Raw genomic sequence first — 13592 nt, 5'->3', positions numbered from 1 at the left:
CTCTGTTGGTGGGCAGGAAAGGAGGGGGGGAGGGGGTGTTCATATGTGTGCTGTGTTGTATGGCTCTGCAGCGAGCTCTTAAAGCTGCAGAGCCCTAAATTGTAAAACAAATAGCCTGGTCACTAGGGGGGTGTAAGCCTATGGTCCTGAAGTGGTTAAATTGCGCTGCCCGCAGCTGAGGGGGTCAAGTTACCTATACCACCTATAGACTGTGTTCCACTTACGTGTTACTCAGTGGAACACATCTATAGGTGGCAGTATAGGTATGTTAACCCCTATGTGTAGCTACGTACTTGTGGAGAGCAAAACTAAATATAATGAATGAATTAGTTTGGCACTAGTGAGCCTGTGCTCTGCACTATTTTTTTCTGTCTGTCTTCCTGTGGATACAAAATAGGCAACCTTGAAATCTGCAGAGGAAACCTGTAGCCACTGATCTCTATTGGTCCTAAATTAGAGCTTACACATGCTCCCCCCTTCATAGAGCAGTGCACACTGCTTGGCCAGGAGCTGAACAGCTTGTCTATACAGAGCACATCCTCTAACTGCTGCTAGAAACAATATGTGACGATTATTAAGGTAACAAAATGGGTAGCAGGAAAAAAGGGCACCAGGAACCAACAAGTATGCCATGCACAAGAGCCGTCAGATGGCGATAGAGGACAGACAGCGTTGCACTCGTGTGGAAGGTATGTCCAACACTGTCGATGCTGCGGGCCACAGGCGTCGTGACTTGGGAGAAGTTTGAAGCTGCTTCTTCAAACGTTCCCATGCGGAAATTACATAATCGTGGAAATTACCGCTTTCACAGTTCTGAAATAGTCATCCTGGTGATCGCGAATTTGGTTTAAATTTGCTTTATCGTTCAGGCTTACCTACTATACTTTAACCATCTTAGCGGTATGGACGAGCTCAGCTCGTCCATCACCGCCGATGGCTGCCGCTCAGGCCCTGCTGGGCCGATTTCCATCAAATAAAGAGCAGCACACGCAGCCGGCACTTTGCCAGCCGCGTGTGCTGCCCGATCGCCGCCGCTTTGCGGCGATTCGCCGCAAGCAGCGGCGAAAGAGGGTCCCCCCAGCCGCCTGAGCCCAGCGTAGCCGGAACAAAAAGTTCCGGCCAGCGCTAAGGGCTGGATCGGAGGCGGCTGACGTCAGGACGTCGGCTGACGTCGATGACGTCACTCCGCTCGTCGCTATGGCGACGATCTAAGCAAAACAAGGAAGGCCGCTCATTGCGGCCTTCCTTGTTTATTCTGGGCGCCGGAGGCGATCGGAAGAACGCCTCCGGAGCGCCCTCTAGTGGGCTTTCATGCAGCCAACTTTCAGTTGGCTGCATGAAATAGTTTTTTTTTTATTTAAAAAAAACCCTCCCGCAGCCGCCCTGGCGATCTTAATAGAACGCCAGGGTGGTTAAAAACTTCAACCCTGAACATATACTTCAGTATATGAGAAAGTGACCCCCCCCCCCTCCACACACACACACACACACACACACACACACACACACACACACACACACACACACACACACACACACACACACACACACACACACACACACTTGGGATGGGGGAAGGGTTGTGTCATCACAGGCTTGAAGTAGACTATTTCGGGTTAAGTACCTATCAAACATCCAAAACTGAAAAACAACAAATTATCTAAGCCCACATTTGATCAGTGAAATATACACTGTGTAACTGTGCTTTACTCTTTACTGAAATACCTGCATAGACAACAATTCCAGAGACCACTTCTGTGTTCCTTAGGGTACAGCCACGTAACAGGAGGTTCTCCTTGTAAAGACCAGACTTCTTTCCATTCTTATGAACTCTAGAAAATATTGGGAAAGATGCTGATCTTGAAAAAAAAAAACACCAAGTTCAGAAAAAATGTCACACTGGAAATGTTTTTTTTCAAAGATGATTAGATTATGAAGCCTAAATCAAATGTAGGTATTGGATAACTATGAGATATAAAATTTAGGATTGTAGACCCATTCTTAATGTCTCTGAATGCTCAAGTATACCGGTTGGTGCTTTACGGTGATAGATGCGTCAACTTTATACCAATACAAGGATATGTATAAAAGATATTGTAGAAACTCAAGAAGGTTTATATGCAAAAATACAAAAAAATCTTTATTGAAGACAAAAGTCGTGCAAAATATTCATAAAAGGTATCCTTCAAGTATTGAGGCGACAACGTCGACTTGTTTCAGGATAGACCCTTCCTCAGACCTCCACATATAAAGGCAAGTCTGGATAATTACTGCATGATCTTCGGTAACATCTGGACAACATGAAGCTAGGTGAGACCACTAGTCCTATTTTCACACACAGAGACTGCACATAAGGGATGGAGGAGAGTGGTTTACTTAAGTTCTTGCAGTAATTATCCAGATTTGACTTTATATGTGGAGGCCTGATGAAGGGTCTATCCCGAAACAAGTCGACATTGTCACCTCAATACTTATAATTGCACTAATCTTGATGTTAATCACTGATCGTTTTAAATATGCATTTGAAAGGGGTATACTACGAACATTTTTTAAATTATAAGCTTGTAAATAGTGATGGACGCAAAACGGAAAAAATGCACCTTTATTTCCAATGAAAATATTGGCGCCACACATTGTGATAGGGACAAAATGTAAATGGTGTCATAACCGAGACAAACGGGCAAATAAAATACATAGGTTTTAATTATAGTAGCGTGGATTATTTTTAAGCTATAATGGCCGAAACCTGAGAAATAATTTTTTTTCCATTTTTTTCTTATTAATCCTGTTAAAATGCATTTATAAAAAAATTCTTAGCAAAATGTACCACCCAAAGAAAGCCTAATTAGTGACAGAAAAAACAAGATATAGATCAATAAATTGTGATAAGCAGTGATAAAGTTATTAGCGAATGAATGGGAGGTGAAAATTGCTCTGATGCATAAGGTGAAAAATCCCAGCGGGCTGAAATGGTTAAGGATATTGCCCTCATATTTCCCTCTATGCAGAATAGGATAGACGTGTCAACCACAGGGATGTTGTTACTGTGATAGACGCAGCAACCCCCAACAATGACGCCTGGGAGCTTAGTTCCCCTGTGCTTTATTCTGTGTTTGAGACAAGAAGAGACAGAGCGCACTCAGGGGAACAGTACAGCAGTAGATTGGGTGAATTCAGAATAATCTCACCTCTAGAAGTTGCTGGCGAGCCTGTACAGGAGTAGCCAGCGTGTAGGCTTTTATCCCTCTAGCCAGGGATTAGGCACAAAGGCAGCTGGATTCCTCCTTCACTCGGATGGTTGTTGGCTGGCAGCGAGCGGCTCTAAGGTTGTACACCCTGTCTGTGTGCGAGTCCGCTATATGTGGTCGCACAAACAGATTGTGGTGGATTTCAAAGCATCAGCTCCAGGATTGAGGGATCTAAAAGCAAAGCTCCACGCTGCTCCATGAATCTTGCACAGGCAGTTCACGGGCAGTTGGAGTGGTGGTCTAATTGTAATGCAGCAATGCGTGCAGGAAAGAAGAAACGGCGGCTGCCGTATAGTGTTAAGATTTATTAAAATATATTGCAACGCGTTTCAGGAGACCAAGTCCTCCTTTCATCAGGCAAAAAACTGATGCGTGATGAAAGGAGGACTTGGTCTCCTGAAACGCGTTGCAATATATTTTAATAAATCTTAACACTATACGGCAGCCGCCGTTTCTTCTTTCCTACACGCATTGCTGCATTACAATCAGACTACCACTCCAACTGCCCGTCAACTGCCTGTGCAAGATTCATGGAGCAGCGTGGAGCTTTGCTTTTAGATCCCTCAATCCTGGAGCTGATGCTTTGAAATCCACCACAATCTGTTTGTGCAACCGCATATAGCGGACTCGCACACAGACAGGGTGTACAACTTCAGAGCCGCTCGTTGTCTGCCAACAACCATCCGAGTGAAGGAAGAATCCAGCTGCCTTTGTGCCTAATCCCTGGCTAGAGGGATAAAAGCCTACATGCTGGCTACTCCTGTACAGGCTCGCCAGCAACTTCTAGAGGTGAGATTATTCTGAATTCACCCAATCTACTGCTGTACTGTTCCCCTGAGTGCGCTCTGTCTCTTCTTGTCTCAAACACAGATACTTTTGCCACCGAGGTGGATACCAAGAGCAGCACCTTTATCCTTCCATCCTGCCACACTGATTGCTCCTTCTGTTTGCCGGAAGTAAACCGCCTGCTTCTTTTCCAAATATCTTCTTGTGCTTTATTCTAGCAGATTAAATCTTTGGCTCTACTGAAAATTTAGACATGCAGTTTTGATCATAAACATGATCTTGTAAGGTCCGCAGTGTTTCGGCAGAGTCAGGGCACCGAGACCCGGGCTGCAGCCCGAACTTCCGGGTCTCGGCGAGCCGCTGAGGTCACTGAGGCGCAAGGCGGCTCTGAGTCTCTATTGGATAAGTGGAGGATGCATTCCCAGTACGCGCTCCGCAGATGTAAACCGTAGTGCACATGTGCCTGCGTGTCAGCTGATCTGACACGCTGGGTGATTATTGGTTGCTTTCAAGTCTGGTTTGCTTTGATTGTTTAGTCCGTGTATTTAAGCCCAGAGAGCGCCCCCAGCCATCGCCCATGATAGCATTAGCCGTAGCTTGTTGCTGGGTATGCGCTCTCTTCCTGATTGATTCCTGTTGCCGATTACTGCTTTGTATCCTGACCTTGATAACCTCTGATTGATTCCTGTTGCCGACTCCTGCTTTGTAACCTGACCACGCTACCTCTGATAAATTCCCTGTTGCCGACTACTGCCTGATAGCTGGATTATGTTTGAACACTGCCTGGACCGACTTTGCCTTCCCTCGACTACGATATATCTAGAAAGTATATCTGGACTGCTCTGCCATCCTGGGATTCTGTCTCTACAGTCACCTGCTTCATTCATCTGGACTACATCATCTTGTAGGCCACAGGTGACTATATACAGATATACTTGTGAATATTGTGCCCATTGCATTACTAGTTTACAGGTTATGCTGGTGGATAACTGTCAGTCTGTATGCTTCATCTACCTGCAGGGTGTATTGTAGTATTGTGCTAGGTAGGAGTTCTCGCAGGTGTTACGGGCTTGGCTATAGGGCAGTCATATGGGCATACAGCCTGACCTATAGTATATATATATATATATATATATATATATATATATATATATATATATATATATATATATATATATATATATATATATATATATATATACATATACACATACACATATATATATACATACACATATATACATACACATACATGCATACATACATACATATACATATACTACATATATACACACACACACACACACACACACACATATACATATACATATACATATACATATATATATATATATATATATATATATATATATATATATATATATATATATATATATACATACATACAAAATCCAGGGAGGGCTTCAGTAGATAGTGCAGTCAGGATCCCAAATATAATATGCACACATGGGCTGTGCCCATTAATTGAAGTATATGTATATCTACATCCCTGTGTAAGAACTGGTGGTACAGAGGCTGTAGATACACTGTAGTATAGGCACAAATGGTTGATTGCAACATGGATTCAAAATGAACATCTGATAGGAGAAACAAATGTGCTGCCACACAGATTCTACAAATTAATGTTTTGGTTTTTTTTCCCTCACTGTCCATCTCATGGTTGTTAAGCAGAGTCATTCAGAGTGCAATCTTGTGTGCACTAACCAAAAGTTACTACATTTTTGAAAGTTAAGTAAGCCTTCTAATAAGTACTGTAAAAACAAAGCAACAAAGATGAACAAAGGTTTAACACTACTGGGACTGGGTAGGAGCATTCACAGAGTTGTCCAGCCCTCATTCTCACAGTACACACATCTAATTGGTCTTCACCCAAAGGGTGTAGGAAGAAATTAATCTTATTGATGCTGCTGTAAACATGATGCTTGGAATTACAGCTTTCTCTTGTCCAAATCAGTGATCCACTCAAACAGGAATACTTGAGAATAACAGCCAACATAGGCTATACAGTGATCCTAGAAATGTGAGTTAACAGATTTTCCCAGCTCCACATTTTTTGTTACTGTTAGTTTTAACCACTTTGTCCTCCTTGACGTATAAAAACGTCAAGGAGGACAGGCGCGCTCCCGCGGCCGATCGCGCGCGTGCACGCGCACTCCCGGCCGCGGAGTCGGTAGCCACGGAATCAATTTATCGGGCTATGGAGCCCGATCATTGATTCCTCTCCCCCGCTGAAAAAGCGACAGCTTCTCTCGGAAGCTTCGCTCTTTCTGAAGCTGTGTCTCTCTAAGCGTACATTGTACGCTTAGAGTGACGTCATGTAAAAAAAATCGAGATTGCCATCTTGTGGCCAAAAAGTAAAACTACAAGAAAATCCTCAAAAACATTACAATACACCAATATTTCCCCAAATTAAACACTTGTATATCCCACCCTCCCAAAAATGCCCACATAAAATGTTTAATAAAAAAAAACAAAAAAAAAACATTACTATAAAAAAAAAAAAAAACATAAATATTTACCTAAGGGTCTAAACTTTTTAAATATCTATGTAAAGATGAAATATTTCTCTCTATTTTTTTTTATAAGCTTGTAAATAGTGATGTATGCAAAACGGAAAAAATGCTCTTTTATTTCCAAATAAAATATTGTCGCGATACATTGTGATAGGGACATAATTTAAATGGTGAAATAACCGTGACAAATGGGCAATAACAATACGTGGGTTTTAATTATGGAGGCATGTATTATTTTAAAACTATAATGGCCGAAAACTGACAAATAATGAATTTTTTCATTTTTTTTCCTTTTCTTCCTGTTAAAATGCATTTACAGTAAAGTGGCTCTTAGCAAAATGTACCCCCCAAAGAAAGCCGAATTGGTGGCGGAAAAAACAAGATATAGATCAGTTCATTGTAATAAGTAGTGATAAAGTTATAGGCTAATGAATGGGAGGTGAACATTGCTCGGATGCATAAGCTGAAAACGACTGAGATGTTAAGTGGTTAAATTTGAATACTCACCTTTAATAAAGTCTATTAGCAAAAAACTAAAAAAACAAACTTGTTGAGTCAATAACGTAACAATAATCCTAGGGCAGTGGCGAAGTCTATGGACTGTACTGTATGATAAGAGACATGCTGCGATTGGGGCCGTGCGATTTCATTTTTTAAAGGTCAGCCTGGATTAGGGTCTATCGCCTACAGGACAATCACCTAATGTCTGTGGTGCAATTTGCAACAGATACTATCACAATTGTTTATCTCCATCAACGGTGACATTTGAATACAAAAGTATATCAAGGAACTTTTGGATACTAAAGAGGTCAACTAAAGGATTCAAACAACTGGGCAATTTTTACACATGCATCTACAGAGAGAACAATTTATTGTAGTTTGATTGCTGAACTTGTGCTCCCAGTCAGCATTTGTGAGCAATGAGCTGTATTGGCAGAGATATCTGGGTCTTTTTTTTTTTTTTAAAGAACAAGCGACACCCATGCTAACCTAGAAATAAAAAAACACATATACAGTGGCTTGCAAATGTTTTCGGCCCCCTTGACGTTCCCACATTTTGTCACATTACTGCCACAAACCTGAATCAATTTTATTGAAATTTCACATGAAAGACCAATACAAAGTGGTGTACACATGAGAAGTGGAACGAAAATCATACATGATTCCAAACAATTTTTACAAATAAATAACTGCAAAGTGGGGTGTGCGTAATTATTCAGCCCCCTTTGATCTGAGTGCAGTCAGTTGCCTATAGACATTGCCTGATGAGTGCTAATGACTAACTAGAGTGCACCTGTGTATAATCTAATGTCAGTACAAATACAGCTGCTCTGTGACAGCCTCAGAGGTTGTCTAAGAGAGTATTGGGAGCAACAACACCATGAAGTCCAAAGAACACACAAGACAGGTCGGGGATAAAGTTATTGAGAAATTTAAAGCATGCTTAGGCTACTAAAAGATTTCCAAAGCCTTGAACATCCCACGGAGCACTGTTCAAGCGATCATTCAGAAATGGAAGGAGTATGGCACAACTGTAACCCTACCAAGACAAGGCCATCCACCTAAACTCACAGGCCGAACAAGGAGAGCGCTGATCAGAAATGCAGTCAAGAGGCCCATGGTGACTCTGGACGAGCTGTAGAGATCTACAGCTCAGGTAGGAGACTATGTCCATAAGATAACTATTAGTCGTGCACTGCACAAAGTTGGCCTTTATGGAAGAGTGGCAAGAAGAAAGCCATTGTTAACAGAAAAGCATAAGAAGTCCTGTTTGCAGTTTGCCACAAGCCATGTGGGGGACACAACAACCATGTGGAAGAAGGTGCTCTGGTCAGATGAGACCAAATGGAACTTTTTGGCCAAAATGTAAAACGCTATGTGTGGTGTAAAACTAACACTGCACATCACTCTGAACACCCCATCCCCACTGTCAAATATGGTGGTGGCAGCTTCATGCTTTGGGGGTGCATCTCTTCAGCAGGGACAGAGAAGCTGGTCAGAGTTGATGGGGAGATGGATGGAGCCAAATACAGGGCAATCTTGGAAGAAAACCTCTTGGAGTCTGCAAAAAAGACTTGAGACAGGGGTGAAGGTTCACCTTCCAGTAGGACAACGACCCTAAACATAAAGCCAGGGCAACAATGGCATGGTTTAAAACAAAACATATCCATGTGTTAGAATGGACCAGTCAAAGTCCAGATCTAAATTCAATCGAGAATTTGTGGCAAGATCTGAAAACTGCTGTTTACAAACGCTGTCCATCTAATCTAACTGAGGTGGAGCTGTTTTGCAAAGAAGAATGGGCAAGGATTTCAGTCTCTAGATGTGCAAAGCTGGTGGAAACATACCCTAAAAGACTGGCAGCTGTAATCGCAGCAAAAAGGTGGTTCTACAAAGTATTGACCCAGAGGGCCGAATAATTACGCACACCCCACTTTGCAGTTATTGATCTGTAAACATTTTTTGGAATCATGTATGAGTTTCCTTCCACTTCTCAGGTGTACACCACTTTGTATTGGTCTTTCACGTGGAATTCCAATAACATTGATTCATGTTTGTGGCAGTAATGTGACAAAATGTGGAAAACTTCAAGGGGGGGGGGGGGGGCGAATACTTTTGCAAGCCACTGTATAAGCAGATAAATACTACTTCTACTTACATAACAGATGTACTGTGCTATCCATGTAATGATTCCTGTGAATTTTATAAAGGAAAAGCAGAAATTCCTATTCTAGGCAGTGGCCATTTTACCAAGCTAATGCTGTCATCATATCCTCCCTGACTCTTGTTTTCCCCCCTCCCTTCTCTTGCTCATTGTGTATTCATTAGCTGCCCTCCTCCCAGAGTCTTCAGACACTCCCACTGAGGTGTATACTAGGAACTGCACTGTTTTTTTTTTCTCCTCTCCAATCGCTGAGTCACCTCAGCCTTGCTTGTAAACACAAGTGAGCAGAGGTATTTCAGATAAGAAACTAGGCAGGGAAATAAATGGAAGAGGAGGAATATATTATAGATAAAATGAACCCCCAGCATTCAACGGTTTGGCACTGACTACTAAAGGGCCAGTGCTCCTAAAGTATGTGATAAGCTGAATCCAGGATTAGCATCTTTATCACTTCATACACTCAAACCAGTTGCTGTTGAAATGCCTGAATGCAGGATTAGCATCTTTATCACTTAATACACTCAAACCAGTTGCTGTTGAAATTTGATTTTTATGGTGACAATACCGCTTTAATGGGAAGGCTTTTTTAAGAAAAATGGGGAGGCTTTTTTTGCACATTGTTAAAATGATCTATAGGAATAAAGATTTTTTTGCATTATGTGATCAATCAGAAAAACAACTGGAAATTAGATTGTACCTGTCACACATTATCAATTTGACCAGATATGATGGGAAATTGCATGGTGTGCTCCAGGCATTATGCTGGGATACACGGTACGTTTCTGTACCGCGTATCGACCAGCTGATTCGGCCAGCTGATAATATTCAGCTGGCCCAATCAAGCCGCTCGACCCCCGCCGGCGGACAATGGCAGGGAATAGAGCGCTGATAAGGAAGCGCCAGTGGTGACGAGCGGTAATCGATCCACGCGGACGAGTGGGGACATGGCGGGAGTCCTGTGTATTGCCAGCATTAGACCAGAAGAGAGATTAGACTTTCCCCTTAAGGGGCTCATACACCTAGCAATTTTCCCGCCGAAATACGGCTGTTTCGATCACAGTGATCGAAACGGCCGTGAAATCGCCGCGCACACCGCTGACAGAACGATGGATTTCTGTACAAAATCCATCGTTCCTGTCGATCCATCCATGCGGAAGATTTTTCTCGATCGCCCGGCGGGTCGGGAGTGCGTCGATAGCGGCGTTCAAATGCCCGACGACTGACGCAATACAGCGGAGATACATTACCTGCTCCGCCGGCGCGAGTCCCCACTGTCACCTCCCGGCTGGCATCTTTTCCACATCACTTCCTGTGTCACTGCAGTGACATCGGAAGTACAATTAGAGGGTGCTCTATTTGAACTTCCGCTGTCACTGGAGTGACAGAAAGTTATACGCGGATGCGTGATGCGGAAGGTGATGGGAGAAGATGCCAGCCGGGAGACGATGCGGAGAAGATGCCGGGACCAGGCGGAGAAGACGACAGCAGTGGACCAGGGGACTCGCGCCGGCTGGAACAGGTAATGTATGGGGGGGGTGGGGGATTACAGTGGCAGCTCCACAGATTGTGATCGGTTTCAGGCTGAAATCGATTCACAATCTGTTTGCAGTAAGGTGGCCATACGATCCCTCTCTGATCAGATTCGATCAGAGAGGGATCTATCTTTTGGTCAAATCTGATAGCAAATCGAGCAGTGTATGGCCACCATTAGATGTGGACTCAGAAAGTAGACCATTCTTTAATTAAAAGGGAAAAGAAAGAGAGCAAACAGCACAAATACCTTAAAACCAGGCTTCCAGAGATCGTCAGCTTAGATGTCAGATTGTCAGTTTGCGGGTATACATAGGTTGGAAAATGTATGTTCAGTGCAGGGTTGGGAGAGGCATTTGTCAAATGCTGTACGTGTACGTGTGTGTGTGTGTGTGTGTGTGTGTGTGTGTGTGTGTGTGTGTGTGTGTGTGTGTGTGTGTGTGTGTTCACATGGAACATGCAGCAATAAAAGCTTTACCCCGAGCATCTCCCCAAGTTCCACTTTAACCTAAAAGTGTATCAAAGACTTACAAACAAAATTTTAGTAAACAGACTGAACATGTAAGGACAGGGTGCCCTTCCTTATAGTTTCTTCTTCTTGTAGATTTTGTTAAAACGGTCCATGTTATGAGCTGTCACATGTGGTTTACCACCTCCATATCCTGCTGCATGATTAGATTTTACGCTTTACACTGCTATAGAAGATAGTGGTGCTGGATAAATCATCACTTACACAACAGGAAAGTATTGCAGGAAGACATTAGGAAATAGTACAATATTTTCATACTCAAAATACCATGTATTTTATGCACTTAAAGAGGAACTGTAACCAAGGATTGAACTTTATCCCAATCAGTAGCTGATATCCCCCTTTGCCGAGAAATCTTTACCTTTTCTCAAACTGATTATCAGCTGATAGATTTGTGAGGTTCTGATTTGCAGTAATGACTTCCTGGTTTAATCCATGATCATGACCAGCAAATCAGAACCTTACAAATCTATCAGCTGATCAAACTGATCACATGCTTCTCCATGAGTTCTCCTAGGCAGAGCCATCTCTATCTATGGCTGATATTGTGGTGAAACCCCTCCCACCGTGTGATGTAAGCGTCTAGGTACTGACATCACACTATGTTGCATCGTGGGAAATAGAAGCTGCATTTTTTGGCAGTTGGAAACCGCTGTTCTTAATAGACATCACCTACCAGTAGTAAAGATGTCGCCATGTGATACATTTCAAAATATAAATCAGGGAGAGGAAAGATTATACAAAAGGCAAACACTGACTAAATCACTTATAAATTATTGTAAAAATTAAGCACTTAATTTTTTTTTACTGCATTTCCTCTTTAACCACTTAAGGATTGCAGTCATAAAACCCCTTAAGGACCAGAGCCTTTTTTTCCATTCAGACCACTGCAGCTTTAACGGTTTATTGCTCGGTCATACAACCTACCATCTAAATGAATTTGACCTCCTTTTCTTGTCACTAATACAGCTTTCTTTTGGTGCTATTTGATTGCTGCTGCGATTTTTACTTTTTATTATATTCATCAAAAGAGACATGAATTTTGTCAAAAAAATGACTTTTTTTACTTTCTGTGCTGACATTTTTCAAATAAAGTAAAATTTCCTATACATTTGAGCGCGAAAGTTATTCTGCTACATGTCTTTGATAAAAAAAAAAAAAAAAACATTCAGTGTATATTTATTGGTTTGGGTAAAAGATATAGTGTTTACAAACTATGGTGCAAAAAGTGAATTTTCCCATTTTGAAGCATCTCCGACCGGTCATGTTTCCTGAGGTGCTAAAATTCCAGGATAGTATAAATACCCCCCAAATGACCCCATTTTGGAAAGAAGACATCCCAAAGTATTCACTGAGAGGCATGGTGAGTTCATAGAAGATTTTATTTTTTGTCACAAGTTAGCGGAAAATGACACTTAAGGAAAAAAAAAAAAGAGTTTCCATTTCTTCTAACTTGCGACAAAAAAAAAAAAATGAAATCTGCCACGAACTCACTATGCTCCTCTCTGAATACCTTGAAGTGTCTACTTTACAAAATGGGGTCATTTGTGGGGTGTGTTTACTGTCCTGGCATTTTGGGGGGTGCTAAATTGTAAGCACCCCTGTAAAGCCTAAAGGTGCTCATTGGACTTAGGGCCCCTTAGCGCAGTTAGGCTGCAAAAAAGTGCCACACATGTGGTATTGCCGTACTCAGCAGAAGTAGTATAATGTGTTTTGGGGTGTATTTTTACACATACCCATGCTGGGTGGGAGAAATCTCTCTGTAAATGACAATTTTTTTTAATTTATTTTTTGCACACAATTGTCTATTTACAGAGATATTTCTCTCACTCAGCATGAGTATGTGTAAAAATACACCCCAAAACACATTATACTACTGAGTACGGCGATACGACGTGTGTGACACTTTTTTTGCAGCCTAGGTGCGCTAAGGGGCCCAACGTCCTATTCACAGGTCATTTTGAGGCATTTGTTTTCTAGACTACTCCTCACGGTTTAGGACCCCTAAAATGCCAGGGCAGTATAGGAACCCCACAAGTGAGCCCATTTTAGAAAGAATACACCACAAGGTATACCGTTAGGTGTATGGTGAGTTCATAGAAGATCTTATTTTTTTGTCACAAGTTAGTGAAAAATGAAACTGTGAAAAAAACAATAAAAATCAATTTCCGCTAACTTTTGACAAAAAATAAAATCTTCTATGAACGCTTCATACACCTAACAGAATACCTTGGGGTGTCTTTTCTAAAAAGGGGTCACTTGTGGAGTTCCTATACTGCCCTGGCATTTTACGGGCCCAA

At 42.1% G+C, this 13592-nt stretch overlaps 1 protein-coding gene across 1 annotated transcript in view; it reads right to left on the bottom strand.

Moving 5' to 3' along the window:
* The window catches only part of ATP10A (ATPase phospholipid transporting 10A (putative)), a 169196-nt gene that overhangs the window by 79699 nt on the left and 75905 nt on the right, over positions 1 to 13592 (bottom strand). Inside the window, exon 4 of the mRNA XM_068268154.1 lies at positions 1726 to 1832. Within this exon, the coding sequence (XP_068124255.1) occupies positions 1726 to 1832 (107 nt within the window). The remainder of the gene's footprint in view (positions 1 to 1725; positions 1833 to 13592) is intronic.

The sequence above is a fragment of the Hyperolius riggenbachi genome, chromosome 2, assembly GCF_040937935.1.
Source record: "Hyperolius riggenbachi isolate aHypRig1 chromosome 2, aHypRig1.pri, whole genome shotgun sequence".
Lineage (NCBI taxonomy): Eukaryota > Metazoa > Chordata > Amphibia > Anura > Hyperoliidae > Hyperolius > Hyperolius riggenbachi.
Note: the sequence above shows the minus strand (reverse complement) of the source record. Positions and strands in the feature narration are given on the sequence as shown.